At 41.8% G+C, this 24431-nt stretch overlaps 2 protein-coding genes across 3 annotated transcripts in view; one reads left to right on the top strand and one right to left on the bottom strand.

Moving 5' to 3' along the window:
* Positions 1 to 24431, top strand: part of Cct6b (chaperonin containing TCP1 subunit 6B) — a 60249-nt gene that overhangs the window by 16045 nt on the left and 19773 nt on the right. Inside the window, exons 1-7 of one of the 2 annotated variants that reach the window (XM_006990068.4) lie at positions 2969 to 3224; positions 5036 to 5099; positions 6985 to 7119; positions 11649 to 11822; positions 12740 to 12843; positions 23102 to 23212; positions 23936 to 24095. In XM_006990068.4, coding sequence (XP_006990130.1) covers positions 3088 to 3224; positions 5036 to 5099; positions 6985 to 7119; positions 11649 to 11822; positions 12740 to 12843; positions 23102 to 23212; positions 23936 to 24095 — 885 coding nt within the window. In that variant the 5' untranslated portion in view covers positions 2969 to 3087. Of the gene's footprint in view, positions 1 to 2968; positions 3225 to 5035; positions 5100 to 6984; positions 7120 to 11648; positions 11823 to 12739; positions 12844 to 23101; positions 23213 to 23935; positions 24096 to 24431 lie in introns of those variants that run through there. The other variant, XM_016008348.3, reaches the window with a different exon arrangement.
* Positions 696 to 3031, bottom strand: Znf830 (zinc finger protein 830). Its single transcript, XM_006990070.4, has one exon. The coding sequence runs from the start codon at positions 2941 to 2943 to the stop codon at positions 1828 to 1830; it is 1116 nt and encodes a 371-aa protein (XP_006990132.2). The 5' UTR covers positions 2944 to 3031; the 3' UTR covers positions 696 to 1827.

Raw genomic sequence — 24431 nt, 5'->3', positions numbered from 1 at the left:
GCCACCACCGCCCGGCCAGTCACTTTACTTTCGAAGTAGTTTCTATGTAATTTCCCAGTTCCTTGTCCTGTGCTCTGTCTATACCATATACGACAACTAGAGTAACACCTAATCATCACAGAATCTTGTTTAAAGACAAAAACCCCTCCATTTAGTTCCTCATTGCCTGGAGGAACAATTCTTTAGAACTTAAGGCTTTTTTTTTCTTCTCCATTTTGGACATGATATCACTATGTAGTTCAGGCGTTTCCCAAACTTCAGCATCTCCCTAGGTTTCCCAAAAGCTGAGTGTCAGGTGTGAATCACCACATCAGTTTTGTTTGTTTGTTTGTTTTTTATAAAACATTTTTTAAGATTTATTTTTATTTTATGTGTATTGGTGTTTCTGCCTACATGTATACCTGTGAAGGTGCCAGATCCCATGGAATTGGAGCTATAGACAGTTGTGAGCTGCCATGTGGTTGCTGGGAATTGAACCAGAGTCCTCTGGAAGAGCAGCCAGAACTCTTAACTGCTGAGCCATCTCTCCAGCCCATAGTTTTTAAGGCTTTTCAGACAGTTTTTCTTGGGCTTCCCCCTATAAAGTCTGAACTAGAATGGGTTAATATAAGTAAAGTATTTAGAATCCTGTCTGGCTTATGCTTAGAACAAATAGTATGTCTTAGCTATTATTATTATTAAATTTGAACATGCTGTATATAAAATACTGCTATTTATTTTCCTTTTTGAACACCTCATCCTCCAAGTACTTTGGAGGAGTGGAGTACTTTAAACTATCAACAGTTAGTATAAGGCAATTGTCATTGCTTTCTTAGCAACATAAACATCTTCCTGCAATTGAAAGAACCGGTAAACACAAGCCTAATTTACCACAAAAATCAAATTTCAGCCTCAATGGGGTAGAAATAAAAGGCAATATTTCCTTCACTCGAAAACCAGCTCAGTGGTGGTATGTACTCATGGCCCTGGATAGGATGCCTAACACCACTGTGGGGCAGGGAGTGCAGCAAATTTACAGAACATGTTAGAGGAAAACCAACCCTGAAATAATATAGAAATAGGTCTGGACTTAGGGCAGCTGCTCTCTAATGTGGGCATATATTAGAATAACCTGGGAACATTCAAGACTATTGTCATCTGGACCCCTTTAGATTTGTGGAATCTAAGGCCAGGGTTCAGGCACTAATGTTGCATAGGTGATTTGACATTCCATGCACAATCAAACGTTTCACAGGTGATACTGACCTACATTTTTGACAATCATTGGTCTTGTCCAAAGAAATGTTGGCTTAAGGAGGTTGGGCATTTGTGGCATGTTTTTCTCAATGATCTCATGAAGTATGCTTTTGAAAACAGAATACTCATTCAGTGCTTTATGAAAAAATATACGTGTTTATCAGTAGCCTTTTAAAAACAACCTCCCCAGAGCCCCAAACCCTGGAGTTTAAGGCTCGAAAATACATATGCACATCGAGGTCATAGAAACTTGTGTCTTTTTGGTCTGACTTCTATTTATAAGTTTCAAAACAGTGACTTATGTAAATATATATTTAGCTATATACAGTATTTACAACTGAAAATCAACATTAAGTCTGTAAACACGGAAAAAGTTGGCAATTTGCAGTTATAATTTCAAAAATGTCAAAAACAGGTTTGCTTCAAACATTTTATAATAAATAGCACCGCTGTACCTTCCCCGAAGTATTACTGCTCACTAGCTTATTTTATCTCAACAACTCAGGGTACCCAAGGCTGGAGTAACACAAGTAAACACAGCACTTTTTACGGGGTAGCGGAGAATGATGGAAAGCTTGGATCTTCAAAACCTTACAGCAAAGCCCCTTTCACCCGCCAATCCTGGGACAGCAAATCCTGTAATTCTCCCTCGTCATCACTGTCCACATTCTCTTCTTCCTTCTTCTGCAATTCCTTTATGGTCAGAACCTCTTTAAGTTTGTTTTTTATTTCATCCTGGCGATTCCGCAGCTTTTCCACCCGACGGTAACACTCAATCTGCTCATCAATCTCTCCAATCTGCCGATCCAACCGTCCCTCCTCATCCTCTTCGGCAACTATAGCTTCGGAAATAGTGTTGACTTGCCTCATGGCCTTCTGAAACTCGTCCCACTCTTTGTCCATTTGATCTTTGGGGGCATCAACCTTCCGGACCTTTGCGTCCACCTCAGGGTCGTCGAAGAACCCTTCCGGTAATGCTTCGGCGGTGTTCTCTCTCCTTTCCACCACCTTTTCGTGTATTTCTGCTTTCTCAATTGACCCTGAATGAGGAACTAAGGGGGCCTTGGGAGGATTTGTATTAAAGGGATCATTTGGCAGCACATTGCTCGTTGTCGAAGAGGCAAGCGAATGTTCTTTGGTTTTGCCCTGTGCATCTGGAAGATGCTTGCTGCTGTCCCTTCTTCCTTCTCCACCTCCCTCTTCTTCCTCCTCCTCCTCTTCCTCATCTTCATAATCAGGGAGTAAACCGAGTCCAGAAGGTTTACTGGAGGTTGCCCTAGCGGCCTCTTTTCCCGATTTCTCAAAGTTGGCGGGCGAGGCCGAGGTGGAGGGCTGTACCTGAGGCCCCACGGAGGCCTTGGTTCTCTTGGCGTCATGGCTCTCCGCATCCGTCGCTCTCCTCTTGATGGGCTGAGGCGCCGCGCTGGCCGACGGTCCCGGGGTTGCTCCCTTGGCGCCTTTCAGCTCGGCTACTCTCTCCCGGTGCTGCTTCCCCAGAACATGGGTCTGCCACAGGAGCTCGCTCTTGACCGGCGTGTTACAAAGTGCGCAGCTCAACTGCCCCAGACGGTTGTACTTGGCGAACGGAGATTCTATCCTCTTCCGGTTGGTGCTCAGGCGCTGCTTCTCCTTCATCAACCGCCTCAGTTCTTCCTGATTGACCACCCGCTTCCCCGCCGGAGTCCCAGCAGAAGCGGAGGACGCCATGTTTGGGCCGGCGATTCAGGCTTCCGTCCCGGCGAGGCGTGATAGCGTCACTTCCTGTTATGGGATCGATTGGCCGAAGCTCAGGAGTGTGGGCGTGGCGCCAGGGTTCCGACTCCGCAGTTTGAGGGCGGAACCGTTGAACCCATGGCTGCGATCAAAGTCGCCAACCCTGGGGCCGAGGTGACGCGCAGCCAGGCGGCCTTGGCTGTGAACATATGCGCCGCCCGAGGGCTGCAGGATGTGCTGCGGCCCAGCTTGGGTCCTAAGGGCGCACTAAAAATGTGAGATGCCGCCGCTAGGGTGTGTGGGGTGTCGCGGCGCCCTTTGAGGCTGCTGCTGATGTGCAGTGAAGAACGGCGAGCAGAGCTGCAGCGCTTAGCCGCCCGGTTTTCCTCCCTCTCACATTCCGCTCTCTGAGATCTCTAGCCTGTTTGCCGAGGAGAAAAGGCCCTGCCCGTAGAATCTGTGACACCCTCCCCTTTCACTAGGGTTCATAAACAGCCTATTCCTACCGTGGCTCGCTGGAAACGTTAAGTCCTGAACGCTTCTGGAGCTTACTCCCCGCCTCTCCTGTTGGGGATGAACTTAACCCTGTGCACGCGCTCAGCAGACGTTGGACTGCAGCCCCACCGGAGACAGGATTGTTTTGACTTGGCAGGGTGTTGTTCTGGCTTTGGAGCTAGGCAGGCATAGGTTCAAATTCAGGATCCATCATCTTCCATCTGTTAGTACTTAATCAAGTTCTTGCAACTCGCTGTACCTAGAGTTCTTTCTAGTTATCCATCCATTTGGACATACGTTTATTTGGCACCATTGTTTTACGTAGGAAGAGAGTGGGAAGAACAAAAGGTCTCTTAGGAAAGTGACACCCCGAAAGGAATGAGCAAACTAATATTAATAGTAAATGAGGCCACTTAACACTAGATGCTGGGAAAACAGATGAGATAGTTTCTGTTCTTTAAACAAGGTTGATTTATTTTAACTTACGTGTGTGCACCTGTCTGAGTTTATGTGCATCAGGTGTGTGTGCAGATGCCCCCAGAGGTCAGAGGGTGTCAGATCCCCCGAACTTGAGTTATAGGCAGTTGTGAGCCATCTATCTGATATGGGTGACGGAAACCAAGATCAGATCCTCTGCAAGAACAGCAAGTGCTGTTAACTACTGAGCCATCGCTCCAGCCCTTGAGATAGCATCTGCTCTTAAGGTGACATGGTAGTGACAGGTGTGTCAATTATATATAGATGTAAACGATTTTACAGAGGAAAGGGTCCAATTACCGATGGCTAAAGGAAAAGCCTCTCAGATAACAGGTGATGTTTGATCAGAGTTGTAGAAGAATGAATTGAGCAGTTGCTGAAGGGAATAAAGGCCTCCCAGTGGTGTAAATCCATCAGAAATTAACATTATAATGCATGAAGGGGGACTGAAAGACCTACTGTGGGAACGATGATCGATGGAACAGGAGAGTTTGGGAAAAAGCCAAGCATGTTACTGTTAAATTACTTTGACTTTTACCTTGAAGATGGTGGAGAATATAAATTCACTGCAGGATTCTTGGTCAGGAAACTGAGTCACATTGCCTTTTAGAAAAATAGAGTGCAGAGAGTTGATTCAAATTTGGAGACAAGATAGCTGTCTAAGCAGTCTAGAAATGATAATAAAATTGGAGAGAAGAGGTGAAGATTTAAAGGTATTTAAAGTGTAGAATTGACAGAGCTTGGTGCATTTAATAAATGCAGGGATGAGGCAACTAAATTCAGTGACTGAATTATGACATTTACCAAAATAAAGAACCTACAGGAAATTTGCAGATTTGTTCTTTGTTTTATACTTTTCATTAGCCAATGTTTATAACCCATCAGCTACTCTGTAAGCCCATAAATGTTCCATTTGGAATGAAATCACTAGAAGGTCACCTGGGAGAAATCTATGAGATGCAAGTGGCAGTCATTACCACAGTTTCACCTCATTCGATGGATAATTTCCAAGCTCAATCATCTGTGTTTAGAACAGTGGATGGCAAGAAGTGGGAGTGAGTGCTTTTTGATTCTTGACTTGTGGAGTTAATAAGTACCATTGTTCTTTGAACAGGCTTGTTTCTGGGGCAGGTGACATCAAACTCACAAAAGACGGCAATGTACTGCTTCATGAGATGGTGAGCTAATGCTCTTCTTCATTTTCTTTTCTGAGACAGAATATTCTCAGACAGAATATGGCTGGCCACAAACTCATCATCCTGCCTCAGCCTCCTGGCTGTTGGATTTAGGCATTCAATACAATGCCCAGCTGCTGCTGGTGTTAATAAGCCTTAATTTAACAAATGGCACACAGGTTGAGTATGCAGCTCAGTGGTAGAGCACTTCCCTAGCACATGCAAGATTCTAGATTCAACACTGTGGGGAAAGGGTATGCTTTGTATATCATATGCAAGTTTATTTATTTAAAGATATTTTTTGTGGGCTGGAGAGATGGCTCAGTGGTTAAGAGCACTGGCTGTTCCAGAGGACCCAGCTTCAATTCTCAGAACCCACATGGCAGCTCACAATTGTGTACCTCCAGTTCCAGGGGATCTGATACCCTCATACAGACATACATGTAGGAAAACATCAATGCACATAAAATGAAAGAAAAAATATTTTAGCCAGGCTTGGTGGTGCACACCTTTAATCCCAGCACTCAGGAGGCAGAGGCAGGTGGATCTCTGAGTATGAGGTCAGCCTGGTCAATAGAGTGAATTCCAGGACAGCCAGGACTACACAGAAAACCTTGTCTTGAAAAAAAATTTTAAGAAATAACTTTTGCAACACTAGGGATTGAGCATATGCTAGGCAAGTGCTCTTTACCACTAAGGGATAGCTTCCATCTTATAGTTTGCATTTTTCAAGGTTTATTGGTTTTTTAAATTTTATGTGTATGAGTGTCTATCTGTGAGCCACCATGTGGTTGCTGGGAATTGAAATCTGGACCTCTCAAAGAGCAGCCAGTGCTCTTAACCACTGAGCCATCTCTCCAGCCCCGAGTGTCTATTTGTATGAGTGTATGTCACATGCATGCTGGTGCCTGCAGAGGCCAGAGAAGGGTGTCAGATCTCCTGGAGCTGGACTTAAGGCAATTGTAAGTCACCTGTTAATGGGTGGTGGGAACCAAACTCCACTTTTCTGGAAGAATAGAACATACTCTTAATGGCTGACTATCTCTCTAGCCATTTTTTTCGGGGGGAGGGGCGAGGTTGAGATAGGATTCCTCTGTGTAGCTCTGGTTGTCCTGGAACTCACTCTGTAGACCAGGCTGGCCTCAAACTCACAGAGATTCACCTGCCTCTGCCTCCCAAGGGCTGGGATTAAAGGCATGTACCACTGCTGTCTGGCATCACAATTTGTATTTTTAAGATAAGGCTATCAACGCTGGGTGGTGCTGGCACATGTCTTTAATCCCAGCCATTGGGAGGCAGAGGCAGGTGGATCTCTATGAGTTTGAGGCCAGCCTGAGCTACAAAGTGAGTTCCAGGAAAGGCGCCAAAGCTACACAGAGAAACCCTCTCTCGAAAAAAACAAAACAAACAAACAAACAGATAAGGCTATCAGCTAAAAACTACAGTCTTGAGATATGGTTGTTGGTTTAAACATCAACAAACTGAATTTTGGCTATTTTCAAATGTTTATAGTGTCTAATAGCTTAGGAATACTTACAAATTAATATTTTTGGAGCACTTCATTGTAGTCTTTGTAATCATGGAAAAAGAAAAGTCCTTTGCCATTTTCATAAATGTATTCATCTTTGAGATTGAAGGGCTTAATCTCTTCTTGGAAATGTCATTGCGTTTTGAAGCAAAGACTTTCATAAAATGTTCAAACCTCATTAATTCTCAACTTTAAAATTTTGAATTTGACATTTACCAAATATTGATAATGTAAAACCTGTAAATGTGCAGCATAAAGTTTGTTTCTTAATTTTACTATTGACCCTTGGGTTATCTTCAGTGTAGTGGCCTTCTTTATCACAGTCTCTGTCTTTTTCAATCTGGTGTTTACCTTTTCCAGCAAATTCAACACCCAACAGCTTCCATCATAGCAAAAGTGGCAGCAGCCCAGGACCACATCACAGGAGACGGCACCACCTCGAATGTCCTCATCATTGGGGAATTGCTCAAACAAGCTGATCTTTACATTTCTGAGGTATTAAAATTTCACACTATTTCAAAGGAAGTTTTTTTAAAGTTCAATTTTAGAGAATAAGAACTAATTACAATTAAGATAATCTTAGGCAATTGTGAGTGGAAACTGATTTTTATTTTCTGCCAAACTAATGGCTTTTATTGCAGTTATATATTTTTAAAAATATAAAATAGTTAAAGATGTATAGAAAGGTTAAAAAACCCACATATACCCATGATTCATACTTACAAAAAATTTAACTAATAAAAGTTGAAACAAAATTATGTTCTTTTAAAATTAACTGGGGAGAAATTACTGAAGGCTTTTCACCTTGTGCATGTGTTTAATTTTCTAATTCCTCTTTTCTTTATAAACCACCTAGCTGGACTCCTCTTTCCTTAGCCTATGGAATCATCATTCGCATTTCTATGTCTGTGCCTTTGTTCAGTCGTATTCTTTTCTCAACATTGCATATCTTTTATAGAATTATCTGAGTATTCCCTCTCATTCAGAGACTATCTCAGCGAAGCCTAACCTGGTCAAAGTGGAGATTCTTTGTGTTCCATTTAGTATTGGGAATTATCCATTCAGTGTCTGTAACTTACCTCATTTAGAATGATTTGGGTTTAAACAGCAGAAACTTGACTAAAACTCTCTTGACTAAAACTATGCAGAAATCACCATCTCATACAAGAGAGCAGTGAGGGATAAGGTAGGGTCTGTGACTGGTAAATTTAAAAGTTCAATCAGCCATCAAGTACCCAGGTCCTTTTGGTCTCTAAGCTCTTCTGCATATAATACGGCTTCACTCTAAGCTGGATCTTGAAGGTCAGACCATCAGAGGAAGTCAGGGCTACTTATTTCCCTTGGTGAGACTCAGCAGGAGAGGTAGACATGAAGACATTCCTCCAACTATAGCATAGGAATCCTTCCTTGGGCCAACCTCAGTCTTATGCTTTTCTTAAACTGATAACCACTGTCAGGAGAGTTGATTAGGCTGATGTAGACCCCACTGCTTGAGCTGGGGTTAAGATTCCCCTGAAGCACAGGTGAAAGATGGACATCTTCTGAAAATCAGGGTTAAGTGAGGAAGAAAGGGGAGTGTCAGTGGTGAGATGTCGCCAGATCCATAGTGTATATCTGAACATTAATAAAGTGAGGCACAGGATATGAAAGAAACACCAGGGTCACATGGAGATGCTAAATTAGCCTGCAGTAGCCAGGAAACATCCAGGTGAGGATCTTGAACACAGAGTTTTCAGGATAGAACGTGAGGCACATGGTGTTCCAGGCCGAAGCTCCACCCTCGAATTGGTACAGAGCTACAAGCAGTTGGTGTTACTGGAGTTTGAGGGGATGTGTGTGAGAGTGAAGAGGTTGGGGAAGAAAGTGGAAGGCAATCTCGGAGGGTGAGGAGCACTGTTGTAGTGAGCAGACCAAACAGTAGCATATTAATGACTGCTGTGGACAGATTGGCATTTTCAATATATGGGGACAATTCTAAGGAATCCACAATCAAGGTTCTCCTAGTAGTCCAGATGAGTAATTATGAAGACCTAGATTGAGGAAATTTTTACAAATGATAATAGAGCAGGTTGGATTAGAGTGTCAGGTCTTACAGATTTAAATCTTGGCTCCATGTCGGGTCTTACAGATTTAAATCTTGGCTCCATTTCTGAACTGCTTGCTGATGTAAGACAAATTACATTATCTGTGTAGAGCAATAATAGGACCCACTTTATACTGTTGTTGAGAGGATCAAATGAGATAATTCACATAGAGCCCTTAGAATTATGCCCAGCACAAATGCTCAGTGTCACCTTTTAAGTATTATAGGAGTAACACAAAGAAATGAAGGGAAGGAACTGTGGTTTATGCCTTTCATGTGGTTCATGCTTTCACAATGTCTATGTATTATTTTGCAAAGTAAACAGTCCTGTTGAGTGGAGAGATGGCTCTGTGGGTCAAGTGCTTGCTGTTCCAGTGTGAGGACCTGAGTTTGAATCCTCAGACCCTTGTCAAGCTGAGCATGACAACACGTGTCTGTAACCCCACTGTTCCTACGGGAGATGGGGCAAAGCCCTGAAACTCGTAGGCCAGCAAGCCTGGAAAGTATGGCAATAAAAGAGACCCCGCCTCAAGCAAGGTGGAAGGCAAGGACCAACACCTAAGGTTCCAAAGTTACCTTCTGACCTTCACACTCATGCTGTGGCATGTACATTCACCAGCATCCACACACCATACATAAAAGATAGAAAAGATACACAAACACACCAGAAAAGAGAATAAATAATACTACTAGTTCTTTTGATGACTATTTCAAAGAGCAAGGACTTTTTTCATCCTAGGCAGTTGCTCTATATACTATATCCTCAGTCTCAACAGTATTTGAAAACCTTTTAATTTTGTGAGCCAGGTGTGGTGGTACATGCCTCTGTAATTCTAGGACTCAAGAGGCTGAAGTGGAGAGATTGCAAGTTTGAGGGCCGCTTGGGCTCATGATGAGACACTCTCTCAGAAAAATTGATTTTGCTCAGAATTTTAGACTCACAGAAAAGTTGCAAGAATATTGCAAAGAATCAGCATATAGCATTTATCCAGGTTTCTAAAAGCATTATTGTACCTCTGCTATGTTTTCCGTGAGACATGTAATTAATATTAGGCATTTAAATGTTTTCTGAGTGGGTGAGAGTAAGTTGCAAACGTGTCCTAATTTCAGCGTGACTTTTTTCTTTGTGTTTTGTTTGTTTGTTTGTTTGTTTGTTTCTGTTTTGAGACAGGTTTCCCCACGTAGCTCAGTCTGGTCCCAAACTTGTTGTGTAGATGGAAGTGACTTCTAACTCACCACCTTCTTGCCCCAGTCTCCCAAGGGCTGGCGTTACAGCCATGTCCTTCCAGCACTTAGTGTATAATTTTTAGCACCACTGAATTCTCATATATAGTCACAACATATGTATATAAAAGAGGAAATTAGTCTTCACATCAACAGCTCACAGAGTATACTATTATCTAGTCTGCAGATTTCTTTCAAATTTCATCGCTTGTCATAAGAGTGTCTTTCACAGAAAAAGGAAACTCTAGGATAATGCATTGTGTTTAGTTGTCATGTCCCTTTAGTTTCCTTTAGGCTGAAATAGTTCCTGAAGCACCTTTTATAGTTCATGGCATTGCTACTTTAAAAAATTACTCTTATTAGTTGTATGTGGAGGTCAGAGGTCAACCTGTGAGAGTCAGTCCTGGGAGCAAACTCAGGTTGTCCGTCTTGGTGGCAAGCACCTTTACCCCCTGAGCCATCTTGCTGGCCTGGAATTACTACTTAACAATACTTTAGGCTTATTTATTTTTATTTTATGGATATGCATGTTTTGCCTGCATATATGTATGTCAACCATATGTGTGCCTAGTGCCTTGAAATTCAGAAGAGGACAGTATGTCCCCTGGAACTGGAATTATGGATGATTGTGGGCCACCATGTGGGCTCTGGGAACTGAATCCAGGTTGGCTGTAAGAGCAATAAGTGCTCTTAACTTTTGAGACATCTCTACAATCCTGACATTGCTACTTTTTTTTTTTTTTTTTGGAGACAGGGTCTCTCTACATAGCCATGGCTGTCCCAGAACTCACTATGTAGATCAAGCTGGCCTTGAACTCACAGAGGTCCATTTGCCTTTGCCTCCCAAGTTCTGGGACTAAAGGCATGCGCCACCACACCTGGTTGACATTGCTACTTTTAAGTTGCGTGGGCCAGTTATTTTGTAGATGGTGCCTCACATGGTAATGCCCATTTCCTCATGATTAGGCTCAGGTTATTCATTTTTGGCAATACTGCAAGAGCAGTTCTGTGGTGTTCTGAATGTATTCTGTGGGGGCATGAGATGACTATCCGACCCATTACTGTGGTGCACTTTTCACAAAGTCACTGCAGCCTCTTTCCCTCTGCATTCAAAGGAATATTTTGTGCCTAGATGTAGTTGAAACTTTTGAAAAAATGCTTTGACTGTTATGCTAATCATGGTGCCACACACCTTTCATCTCAGCATCAGGGAAGCTGAGTCAGGAATATCATGAATTTGAAGCCAGACAGAACTATGCATGCATCAAGACCCTCACTCCAAATGAGTGAATTAATTTATATTTTTTTTTCTGGCAACTGTTCTGTAGTTTTAAGATTGTTTTAGGGCTGGAGTGATGACCCAGTGGCTAAGAGCACTTGTTGCTCTAGCAGAGGACCTGGGTTTGGTTCTCAGCACCCTCATGATAACTCAAAACCATCTGTGACTCTAGTTTCTGGGGGCCCAACTTCTTCTTCCGACCTCTGTGGGTACCAGCATGCCCATGGTGCATATACAAGCATGTACATACACACAGACAAAACACTCATATACATTTTAAAATATTGTTTCAGATATGAAGCCTGAGAAATAATCTATGAATGATACATACTTACATTAGTGCCATCACTGTGGGTCACATACTTATTAAAGAGAGTGTAGCTGCCTTTTACTTTGCACGGTTGCTGTGTAATTTGTGTATTTATGTTGTTACACCAGGGCCTGCACCCTAGAATCATAGCTGAAGGATTTGATGCTGCAAAGACGAAAGCACTTGAAGTTTTGGATGAAATTAAAGTAGAAAAGGAGATGAAAAGAGAAATCCTCTTAGATGTGGCTAGAACATCCCTGCGAACCAAAGTTCATGCGGAACTGGCTGACGTGTTAACAGAGGTATATGATCCACTGTTGTCTAGCAAGGATAGCCAGACATGTGGTGATAGTCTTCTGCTTTTCTATAAGACAACCAAATATTGCACATGACTTTTCAGAAATATAAAAGAAGAAGGCAAGCGTTTAAAATTCAATTGATCACAGCACTAATTTTCCTAAGGTGTCTCATTACTGCTTACATGACTTGAAAGTTGGGAGAGGTTTGACTTCCTGTGGCTTATCTCTTGTGGAAGCTCTTGGACAGTATATTCAGCTAAACCTAAAGGTCCATACTTGAGTACTTCAGGTGACACATGAGCAGGCTGTTTTGGCAGTTGCCTTGTAGTTAGGGTTGTCACTTTAATGTGGCAAGACTGAGCTGATATATAAGAGTCTCAGCCGGGCAGTGGTGTCGCACGCCTTTAATCCCAGCACTCAGGCGGCAGAGCCAGGTGGATCTCTGTGAGTTCGAGGCCAGCCTGGGCTACCAAGTGAGTCCCAGGAAAGGCGCAAAGCTACACAGAGAAACCCTGTCTTAAAAAACAAAAAAAAAAAATCAATGTTTATTTGATTGACTGCTAAAGGTAAACTATATGCAATGTAAAGACAAAACTGCCTGGGCAGTTCTGGAACACTTTGTATCTGGTGCTTATCATTTGATTATATTGTTGTTCCTCATCTTTGCTGTTTCTCAAAATCAGGAATGAGAAATTCGCAATAACCAAATTCACAAGGCACTGCCCTGTGAAACAGAACGCTCTGCTATTAATCTGCCTTAAGAAACGCAAATGTGCCAAGTGTGGCACATGGTGGCCATGCCTTTGGCTTTGAAGCCTGAAGCCCTTTCCCTGGTTAGTCTGGTGGTAGGTCACTTGGACCAGGAGTTTCTTTCAGTCTGGGTAATATGCCCTTCCCCCACCCCCATGCTTCTCTTTCAGGCTGTGGTGGATTCTGTCCTGGCTGTTAGAAGACCAGGTCTCCCTATTGATCTCTTCATGGTGGAAATCGTGGAGATGAGGCACAAGTCGGAAACAGATACACAGTAAATCACAAAAATTTACAATACCCACCCCTGTGTGTGTGTGTGTGTGTGTGTGTGTCACAGTATGCGTGTCGTTTGTGGAGGTTAAATGGTAACTTGAAGAAGGTCTCCCTCATCACTTTGTGAATTCCAGGGCCCAAACTCAGGTTGTCAGGTTTCTTACCTGCTGAGCCATCTCATCAGCCACACTTGGGGAGCACACAATTCTGAAATATTTGGCTTCCTTCAAGTGCTCTTTCATTGATTTTTATTGGTTTTACTCAACACCAATGTATTCATTTCACATATGAGTTAGCTACAGTGAGCCCGTCACTTTCAGATGCCGCAGTGAGGAGTGAGCCGAACCCACACTCATCAGGAAGGTTACATTGCCAGTCGAACTGGAGGGTGAAGCGCAGTCATGTGTGATTTCATAGCATTCAGAGAAAAGCGTTCTGATAAGAAACTGAACTACAAAGCCAAGAGACCTCTAACGAAACAGGGGAGCTAGCCATGTCAAAAAAGAGCATGCTAAGCAGAGAAAATAATCATTGGAAGTCTCTGGAAGTAGAAATGGGCTTGGAGTGCTCCAGTGAGCCCGCAGCACCCGTGAGAGGAAGCAGCAGTGAGGGATGAGGTGAGAGCTAAGAGAGGCCGTGATGACTGCAGATTTAGTTCTTTAGATATTCAACCCCAAGTATAGAGATCTCTCCTGCACCTCTGACTTTTATCTTTATCAGTTTTCAATCTAATTTCAACTATATACTTTTCCTTTCTCCGTCTTCCCCTTCCTCCTCTTCATCTTCCTCCTCACAGGTGTTTTTTTCTCATATTTGAGATGAGGCCTCACTGTGTAGCCCAGACTTGGACTTGAAATTCTCCTGCCTCCCAAGTGCTAGGACTAACCAAGATTATTTAGATGCAAATCTTGAAATAATATTTCACTTTCAAATACTTTATCTAGAAATAGATATAATATAAATATTATCAATATTAACTACTATACCTCTAAAAATAATACAGCTCATTAATATATATTTAATTAATATTTCAGTTTTGATGTTTTTCCAGTGAATTTAATTTTGATTGGGATGCAAACACTATCTACATATTCCATATGCAACTTACATCATTTTCTTAGGATCAGTTAGGTTTTCTACATTCTTTTTTAATCATGAGTATTTCTAGGAATTTGTCCATCTCTTTTGAATCTTCAAATTTTGGAACAAAATGGTCATAAAGATCCTGTTTGAAGGATTTACCCCACTCCTATTCTCTCTTCCCACCTTCCCTCTCATTTTGCCCAGGCTTTTGTTTGATTGTTTGTTTTTGTTTTATTTCATAAGGCCTTTTAATTTTTTGATTTTTGGATTATGGGAGTGGGAGCTTTTTGCTTCTTTTGTCTTTTTAAAATAGCACTCAGGTCATTCATTTTTAGCTCTCTGCTTTTGTGAAACAGTATTTGAGGCTTTTCAGTTTTCCTCCAAGTATTACTTAATTACACCCCTTAACTTTCATTTTATTCATGTGTTTTTGCCTTTGGGACTGGCTTTCACTGCATAGCTCGCTACCCTGGAGCTTCTGATCCCTTTGTCTGGGCCTCCTGAGTGCTGAAATTACAAGCATTTGTAATTTGTATTATGTTTAAAATATTTTCTTTCTTCTTTGCCTTCCAAAGATTTTACTGAAGAGTGGTTTGGGATAACAAGACTGTTTTAAGGGCAAGAGTAGTGTTAAAAGTACCGGTGTAGTAGAAAGTGGCTTCGCAGACTTTGGAGGCAAAGTCTGTCGCTCAGGCTGGTTCTCCTGCCTCAGCTTTCCGAGTTCTGGGATTAAAGGCATGAGCCATGCCCAGCAGCGCAGCCAGCCTTTGGAACACTGCCTTCTTCTGTTTCCTACCTGGTTTCAGACCATTTTCTGCCTTTCTCAACCTTCCTGCTGTTGCAACCCTTTAATACAGCTCCTCATGTGGTGGTGACCCCCACCATAAAACTATTTTCATTACCGCTTCATACTATAATTTTGCTACTGTTTTGAATTGTAACATAAATATCTGGTATGCAGGATATCTGCTATGTGACTCCCAAAGGGGTCGCAACCCACAGGTTGAGAACTCTGCTTTAGAGCCTCGTCCAGTCTCCTTATTTTTTCCCTTCTGCATCTCTCTTTGTCTGTCTGCAGAAGTTATTTGTTGTCAGGAGAGGTTGGCTTAAAAATGAGGTTTTTTGGCATGCTTTTCTGTGGCTGTGGAGTTGGTCCCACTGGCAGACAGACTGACTGAAGCTTGCTGGAAAACATAATCCATTTAAAATATTTTCCAATTTCTATTTTCAACATGTGTCTTAATTTCAAAATATATATAAGAATTTAGTTATTGACTCTAGTTTGTAGGGGACATTCTATAAGATTTCACTACTTTGAAATTGGTTGAAATTTGCTTTAAGGCTTAAGTGTAGAGTCAATTAATTAGTTTATTTTATGTTTTTTTTGGGGGGGGGGGGGCAGCAGGCAGGGTCTTATACTTACTGCCCAGGCTGGTATTGAGCTCGCAGTAATCCTCTTGCCTCATGAGTCCTAGGATTACAGATGAGCTACCATGCTTGACTTAAGAGATTTTTTTGTTTGTTTGTTTTTCAAAACAGGGTTTTTCTGTGTAACAGTTCTGGCTGTTCTGGAACTTGCTTTGTAGACCAGGCTGGCCTCGAACTCACAGAGATCTGCCTTGCTCTGTCTCCTGAGTGCTGGGATTAAAGGTGTGCACCACCACCACCCAGTGAGAACTTATTTTTAGTGTTTTATGTACTTGACAGAAGGTATGCTGTAGTTGTGAGGTACAGTTTTCTATCAAGGGATCAATTTTGTTAATGCTGTTGTTCAGACCTTAGTATCCTTATTGATATTCTGACTGCTTATTTTGTCAATTACTGGACATGTTGATATCTTTGAATATTATACTAATATCATCATAGATTTGTTTATATTCTCTTTTAGTTTTGACAGCTTTAATATATGTTAAACGTATATTAAACAAAGATACACACACACACATATAACACATATATGTGTTTGTTTTAAAACAAGGTCTCCCTATGTAGCCTTGGCTGACCTGGAACTCACTATGTAGATCAGGCTGGCCTCGAACTCACAGAGTTCTACCTGCTTCATGAATGCTAGGATTAACGACCTATGCCACCATGCCTAGCTATTTTATATATTTTGAGACTATCTTGGCCTGGAGATATATCTGAGCATAGAGCCCTTGACTGATATCTTCAATGCCCTGAGTTCTATCCTCAGCAAAGAAAAACAAACAAAAAACAAAACTGTCTTATTAGGTGCATACAGAATTTTGTTGTTGTTTCTGCTCTTTGACAAGGTCTTGCTGAGTACCCTGGACCAGCCTTTAACTTAGAATCCTCCTGCCTGAGCCTCCTACTTACTGAGAATTCAGGTTTATGTTACTACGGCCAGCTTTAGGTGTGACCAGCTTTTACCATAGCATTTGTTCCTCACACAATGAACTTTTTGTACCGATATAAAGTGGCCATCTTTTCTCTAATAATACCTTTTTATTCCAGTATTGAGGATTGAACTGGGGTCTTTCACATGTTGGGCGTATGCTCTACTACTGAGTTATAACTCCGTCCCTTTTCTCTTACTTTTTTATTATGAGATAGGGTCTTACTAACTTATGAGAGCTGGCCTTGAATCACTCTGTAGCCAAAGTAAGTCTTGATTTCTGATGCCCCATCTCAGTCTCTCAGGTATTTGGGATTACAGAACTGCACCACCAGATCTGCTTAGAAATGTCTTAAAAGTAGAATTTATCCCACATTGATACAGTTGCTATACTACCAGCTTTCTCTTTTAAGGTTTTTTGGGGGGTGGTGGGGGGGGGCTCAAGACAGGGTTTCTCTCTATAGCCCTATCCTGGAACTCTGTAGACCAGGCTGACCTTGAACTCAGAGATCCACCTGTCTCTGCCTCTCAAGTGCTGGTGTTAAAGGCATGTGCCACCACTGCTCAACTATGAACATGTTTTCATTTAAGATCTTTAAAAACTTATATTTTGTGAGTGTTTTATCTGCATGCATGTATGTGCAGCATGTGCACAGCTGGGGCCTGTTGAGGTCAGAAGAGGCTGTCAGATCTTCTGGAACTGGAGTTAACAGGTTGTCGTTATCCACTACATGGGTGCTAGGAACTGAACCATGGTCCTCTGCAAGAGCAGCGCATGCTCTTAACCACAGAACCATCTCTCCAGTTCCCACAGCTTTCTTTTAATTAGTATATGTCTGTCATATTTTCTTTGTTTTACTTTCAATCTTCTTGTCCTTATATTTTAGAAGATTGCTTTTTTTTGTGACATATTGGGACAAATAGAAATTATTAATCAGATAGTCTTTATATTTTAATTGAAATACTAATCTATGACATTTAACATTGTTATGAGTATATTTGATTTCAAATCTCCTTTTTACTTTCTATTTATTTCCCATTGTCCTGTTTCTTTTAATTGACTTTTCATTTTATTGATTTCATCATTATATTTCCCCCCTCTACTAATTTGCAAATTTCACACTTCTACTATTTTTTGATTAGTAGAAATTATGTAATTATAGTAACTTACAGGAGTCTAGCCTTAATATCTTAATATCTTTTCTGGATAGTATCCCCATTTACTTCTTCCTGAAGCATGATATTGTTACTGTTTTTTTTTTTTAAATCCCACTTGATACTACTGCTATTTCATTCGGTGTTTGCAAAGATTTATATTCATAATTCCAACTTGCTTTGATGTTTATGGCTTTGTACATCTCAGCTTCCTCTTGAGATTGCAGCTCTCTCCACTTATTTGCTGGAGATGTTTTCCAGGATTCTCAGTGGATATCTTTTTTCCCTGGCTCTTCCCAGCATACCTAGCGCTAACACATTCAGCTCAGTTTCTTCTTTTTCACTTTCCTTTTGCTCTGTGGATGACTCTGCACATTCATCAATTTCCTTAGTTAACATAACTTTGATTTGACAGTGGGTCACTGAGACAGCGATGAAACTAAGGAACCTCCTTCAGACAAGGAGGCACTGTTGTATTTTCCTCTTCTTACTGTCCATTCTATAGGTTTCCTCTACTCATAGTTTGCTGGAGGCATACTGTCAAATGTTGATTTGCTTTCATTTTCACTTTTTGGTGTTTTTATTGTGCATAAAACGAGGCTTACAATTATAGGTGGTCCTGACATACAGTTCTTCATGCGAAGGTGATACACATTCAGGAGAACCTGGACTTTGAATTTTACATTTTGACTTTCCCCCAGCAGTATATTGTATGATACTTTCTTGTGATGCTGGGCAGTGGGGTGAGCCATAGCTCACAGCTGACTGTGCAATCACAAAGCTAAACAGCTGATACTCTGCAATATACAGCATTGCTAAACGATGATAGTAAGAAGGTTAGGTGGATTAAATGCATTTGACATGATTGTTTCAACTTACGATGAGTATTTTGGACTGTAATCATGTGATGGTTAATTTTGATGGTCAGTTTGGTGGGATTTAGAATGTACCTGTGAGAGTATTTCAAGAGATTTAACTGAGGAGAGAAGACCCATTCTATATGTGGGTGACATAAGCTGAGATCCTGGTATGAGTTCAGAATAGAGGTCAGGATAAGAAATACATATTTGGGAAATATGGATGTATGACACCTGCAGTGATAGCTTTTAAAGGTACCAGAAAGCGGGCTGGAGAGATGGCTCAGAGGTTAAGAGCACTGGGTGCTCTTCCAGAGGTCCTGAGTTCAATTTCCAGCAACCACATGGTGGCTCACAACCATCTGTAGTGAGATCTGGTGCCCTCTTCTGGCCTATAGGCATATGTGTAGGCGGAACACTGTATACATAGTAAATAAAAATTTTTAAAAAAAATTAAAAAAAAAAAAAAGGTACCAGAAAGCAGCTGCCAAGTGGTATTGGCACACACCTTTAACCCCAGCACTTAAGAAGCAGAGGAGGGTGAATCTCTGAGTTTGAGGCCAGCCTGATCTACAAAAATAGGTATCAGAAAGGGGGCTGTAGAGACAGCTCGGTGGTTAAGAGCACTGGCTACTGTTCCAGGAGACCTGGCTCCAATTACCAGCACCCACTTTGTAGCTCACAGCACCCAGTTTGTGGCTCACAACTGTTGATAACTCCAGTTCTAGGAAATCAAACACCTTCTCCTGGTCTCTGCTGTTATTGCATGTACATAGTTCAAGACATGCATACAGGCAAAAATCATCCACATTAAAAACAAACAAAAACCCAGAAGGATACCCATACAACTGGAGTTGGCGATCCACCAAGTTCAAATCCCCCCCCCCACCTGCTCCAGCCATGATGTGCAGTTTCTGACTTGATGAGAGGTGCAAAGGAAAAGAATCTGAAAGTGAAAGGACCAGTTGGCATCCAGTACAACAGTAACCACTACAGGAAAAACCCCTGGTGGTGCAGGTTCTAAGACACGGGATTGTTTCCAGATGAGAATCTATGGCGACTGAGCGACTTACACAGTCCTTCTGAGATCGTTAAGTCATTACTTCCATCAGTATTGAGCAGGGAGTGGAGGCTGGAGTTACTATTGCAACTGTCTAAGTCAACTATTTTAATATATTGACTTAGTCAGTTAAAAAAAAAAAAAAAAAAAAGAACCAAACCCTGAACTCAGGAAACTTCAATGTTTGGAACTTGAAAAGAGATTAAAAGTCCACCAATGGAGACTGAGATGAGACTGGGTGATCAGGGAGGTGGGAAGTCAAAGCGGAGTCAATGGTGTTGAAGTATATTGTTGGGAACTGAAAACTGATCATTATATTGATTCAGTAAAGAGGCAGAGATTGACGGTAGACTGAAGGCACACTCAGGAGAGAATGGTGAGAGAAGATGTGTACTGTGACTGTGGGCGGCACCTTCTAGTAGCAGTGCAGATGGAAGGGTGTGTCAGGGGGGAGGGCATCCAGCCTTTTGCTTGGCCTCCCTCTCCCCCAGAGTCAGTTTGCCCTGTTGTTGCAGCTGCTGATTCCTTGCCAATATCAGAAATTGCTTTCATCCTGGACTGAGGCCAGGGGCTTCCCAGGACCCTTCTGAGCTGCTGGTACCAGATTGGGACTGCTGAGGTAACCAGTGTTGTTTCCTTCCCCTCAGTGAGACCACTCTGACTACCAAGGCACCCAGTATTTCTCTCTCTGTCTCTCTGTCTCTCTGTCTCTCTGTCTCTGTCTCTCTCTCTCTCCTACTTGCCTTCCTTCCTTCTTTCCTTCCTTTTTTCTTTCCTTCCTTCCTTCCTTCCTTTCTTTTTTCTTTCTTTCTTCTTCTGTTTTGCTTGTTTTTTGAGACAAGGTTCTCTGTGTAACAGCCCTGGCTGTCCTGGAACCTTGTCTGTAGCCCAGGCTGACCTCGAACTCACAGAGACCCTCCTGCCTCTGCCTCCTGAGCGCTGGGACTAAAGGAGTGCACCACCACACCTGGTTAAGGCAACCAATCTTGAGGACCAAGAACTGCTGGGTTCCCAGCTCTCAGGTGTGATTTTGCTGTTGTTCCCATTTTAAAGCTCGTGGGAGGCCATGCCACTCCAACTTTTCTCCAGGGTACTCTTGAGCAGGAGCAGCAGGAAATATTAGATAGAAATTTAGAGGGGGAGAGAAACAGATAGAAAATACAGGATAGCTTTGGAAGGGCCTGGATCCTAATCCATCGGGCCCAGACTGTCTCTGCCAAAGGGCTCTTAAGGGAATGCCAAGGGGTGGAGCAAAAGACCTCCTCCCCCAGCACAGCCAAGTGCAGACCATCTCAGACACCTGGTACTCAGGCCTGTGGTCCAATCATCCTTTTATGCAGACCTGCTGGGTAAAGCCACAGGAAACCTGAATGGGCTCCAACAAAAGCTGACTTCATAAATTCTTTAAATAATATATTCATCCCATTGGTTCTGTTTCTCCAGAGAAGCCTTACTAATACAAAGTGGAATTGCAACTGTAAACAGTTCAGAGTGTAGCTGTAAACAAGAGCAGTGAAATAGGGACAGCATTCTGTGCTAGAAGAGAACTTGGGGATGGAGTGAGAATTCTTTGTTTTAAAGAATTGGAGATTGGTGGGGACTTGTGGAGGTGGTGATGGGGCAGTTTCTATCTTCTCAAAGCAGCAAATTCAGTTGCTGAGGTTGAGAAGAGAACAAGCATGAAAGGTAAAAAATATTGGATGTATAGTTTAGTTTTTTTTTTTTCCTAAATAAAGTCTTTATCTTCATTTGGGAGTTAGAGCATTCTAGTCAGATTAAAAACTTGAAAACTCCTTTATATCTGTGTTGAACATTTAAAAAATGTCCTCCCTTTCTCTCTTCCATCCTTCCTTCCTTCCGACAGGATTTTACTCTGTAGCTCAGGCTGTCCTGGAACTCACTGTGTAGACTAGGCTCACTTCAGACTTGTGACAATCTTCTTGTTTATGCCTCCCAGATACTGGGATTATAGGTGTGTGCTACTATGCCTGGTTAAAATGTATTTGTTTAGTACATAGCAAATATTGGGTATAAACAATTCTTAAGGGGCTGGGAGTATAGCTCAATGGCAGAGCACTAGCCTGCAATGTACAAGACCTTGGTTCAATCCCTAGCACCATACATACTCAAAAAAGATTCTTACAGGCCAAGGAGAGGGCTTGGCAGGTAAAGTGTTAGCCGTGTACACATCACATCTGATGACCAGTGTTTGATCCCCGGAACCTATGTAAAAAGCTGAATGCATGGGCTAGTTAGCCAGGAGTATGGTGTTCAGTGGCAGAAGCAACAGGAGAGACCATGCCTCCTCAAGGTGGAAGGTGAGAACTGACTCCACAAAGCTGTCCTCTGACCTCCACATGTGTGCTGTGGCAAGTACATGCCCACACTCATACATGCAATGAATAATTCTTTTAAAAATTTTCAAAAGAGATTCTTACATAGAAATGCTACCACCTTAGTGTGAATAAGTGACTTTAAAAATTTTATTCATTATTTATATTTTATATATGAATGCTCTGCATGTATAAATGTATGCCAGAAGAGGGCACCAGGTCCTATTTTAGATGGTTGTGAGCTACCACGTGGGTTCTGGGAATTGAACTCAGGTCCTCTGGAAGAGCAGTCAGTGCTTTTAACCACTGAGCCATCTCTCCAGCCCATGTGACTTTTATAAAGTTATAAAAATATTTACTCGAGTGAGTTCCAGGAAAGGCGCAAAGCTACACAAGAGAAACCCTGCCTCGAAAAAAAAAAATTTACTCGAGAAAAATATATTTAGAAAACTGAAAAGAGTCCCATAGTCTATATTCCTCCCATCCAAGTCTAGTCATACCCTCAGGGTCCTCTATGTATGTATGTATGTATGTATGTATGTATGTATGTATGTATGTATGTATCTACCTATCTATCTATCTATCTATCTATCTATCTACCTACCTACCTAGTTAGGTTTTTTTTTTCTTTTTAAATTTGTTTTAAGTGTGTTGTGTTTTACCTGCAGGTATGTATGTGTATCACGTGCATGCCTAGTGTCCTCAGAGGCCAGAAGAGGGCATCAGATCCCTTGGTTATAAGGGGCCCCACGAATGCTGGAAACTGAAAGGTCCTCTGAAGTGCAGCAAGTGTTCCCAATTGCTAAGCCATCTTTCCAGCTCTCATGTGTTTATTTTTGTGGTTCTGGGATTCAAAGAATGTAGACTCTCAAGCATGCTAGACATGTAGTCTACCAACCAAGCTACATTTCCTATTAATTGTCAACATTAAAAAAAAAGAATAGTTGCAATCATGTTTTACATACAGTATACACTGTGTTATTCTGTACTTATTGGCTATCCCTGTAAATATTTTTCATGTTACTACATAGTTTTCACAACCATTGAATTGCTGGGCCATTATTTGCTGAACAATATCCTATTGTGCTGGACATTTAGGTTAACAATTTTTAGTCATTCTATATAATTATTTTGAACAAATATCCCTAAGAAATTCATTGTGTGCCTCCCTTTTATTATTTGATCAGCTACTCCTGTTTGGAGCTGTATAACTTAGAGAGTAATTCTGGGCTGTCTTTTCATTTTGACTTATGGTCACGCTGTTAAAAGATTCTTTCCCTAATTCTACTAATTATATGTTAGGTTTGAAGTTATACAAGGAAACAATGTGTGTCCTGGCTGTTCCTAGCTTTGAATAGCTTTTGAAATTCTAATTTTAGGATGTGTATTCCATGAAACATTATGTGTTTTTCTAGGTTGATTCGAGGATTGGTTTTGGACCATGGTGCCCGTCATCCAGGCATGAAGAAGCAAGTGCAAGATGCATTTATCCTCATTTGCAATGTGTCACTAGAGTATGAAAAAACGTGCGTGTCAGCTTGTCTTCCTAATATTTGAAACTCTTTTAACACTTCTTTTTCTTTCTTTTTTTTGTAAATTTGTTTTTATTTTTAATTATGTGTATATATCCATGTGAGTAAAGGTGCCCCAGGAGGCCAGAAGAGGGCATCCATCCCCTGGATCTGATGGTCCAGGCAATTGTGAGCCACCTGACAGGGTGCTGGGAACTGAACTCAGGTCCCCTTAGCCTGAGCCATCTCTCCAACCCCAATTTAAAAATTATTTTTTCCATCTCCCCCCTCCTTCTTTCACAGTCCCCCCCCACCCCCCCGCCCCTCTCTCTCAAGAGTTTCACTCTTTAGTCCGGGATGGTCTCTAACTAACATGCACACTCCTCCTGCCTGTCTCTTGAGTATTGGGATAATAAGTATGAGCCACCGTGCCCAGCTCTCTTTTCTCTCAAGGTGTTTTGTAACTTCTTTTTCTCTTCTATGCCCACCTCGCTAGCTTTTCCCATTTGTCCATTTTTTAAGAAAGGGACTTCCCCGGGGTTCTCCCATTGTGCTATAAGCCTGTATTTAAGACCTCTTCCCTCCTTCAATAAACAACATTCGACATTAAATAAAAAATTAATTAATTAATTAAAAAAAAGAAAGGGGCTTCCATTGCTCCGGGTGACTTCAAACTTGTGAACCTCTTGCTTTAGCCTCCATACCTGGTTTACTAACTTGTTCTTATTAATTCTTTAGAGAAGTGAGCTCTGGTTTCTTTTATAAGACTGTAGAAGAGAAAGAGAAATTGGTAAAAGCTGAAAGAAAATTTATTGAAGATAGAGTGCAGAAAATAATAGACCTAAAACAGAAAGTCTGTGCTGAGACCAATAAAGGATTTGTTGTCGTTAATCAAAAGGTGAGAAGGAAGTTTGCAGCGTAAGCGCCTGCCACTGTTTTTCAGCATTTCTCAAAGTGTGGCTGTTGACCCCGAAGGGACCTTATGACATTTTCAGGGAGTTTGGGGAGGAAACTTTTCATAGTAATAACGCCTTTTGTATTGTGTGGACATTTGTGAGGAAAGGTAAAGCTGCTGACTTCCTCCTGCACACCAGGAGAGCAGCGTCAAGCTGTGCTCGCCCTTGTCCTCTTCACCACCACAGCACCAGGGGAGAAGCTGCTTCATTTTGGGGTGGCTGGATGGTGGGTCTGGAAAGGTGGCTCAGCAGGTACGGGCCTGTGCTGCTCTTTGGGG

Source organism: Peromyscus maniculatus, chromosome 8 (genome assembly GCF_049852395.1).
Source record: "Peromyscus maniculatus bairdii isolate BWxNUB_F1_BW_parent chromosome 8, HU_Pman_BW_mat_3.1, whole genome shotgun sequence".
Lineage (NCBI taxonomy): Eukaryota > Metazoa > Chordata > Mammalia > Rodentia > Cricetidae > Peromyscus > Peromyscus maniculatus.
The sequence above is the reverse complement of the archived record's forward strand: the minus strand, read 5'-3'. Positions and strand labels throughout refer to the sequence as shown.

What these genes read in the sequence shown, in the direction of transcription:
- Znf830 (XM_006990070.4), bottom strand. Translation starts at nt 2,943, where the DNA reads ATGGCGTCCTCCGCTTCTGCTGGGACTCCGGCGGGGAAGCGGGTGGTC.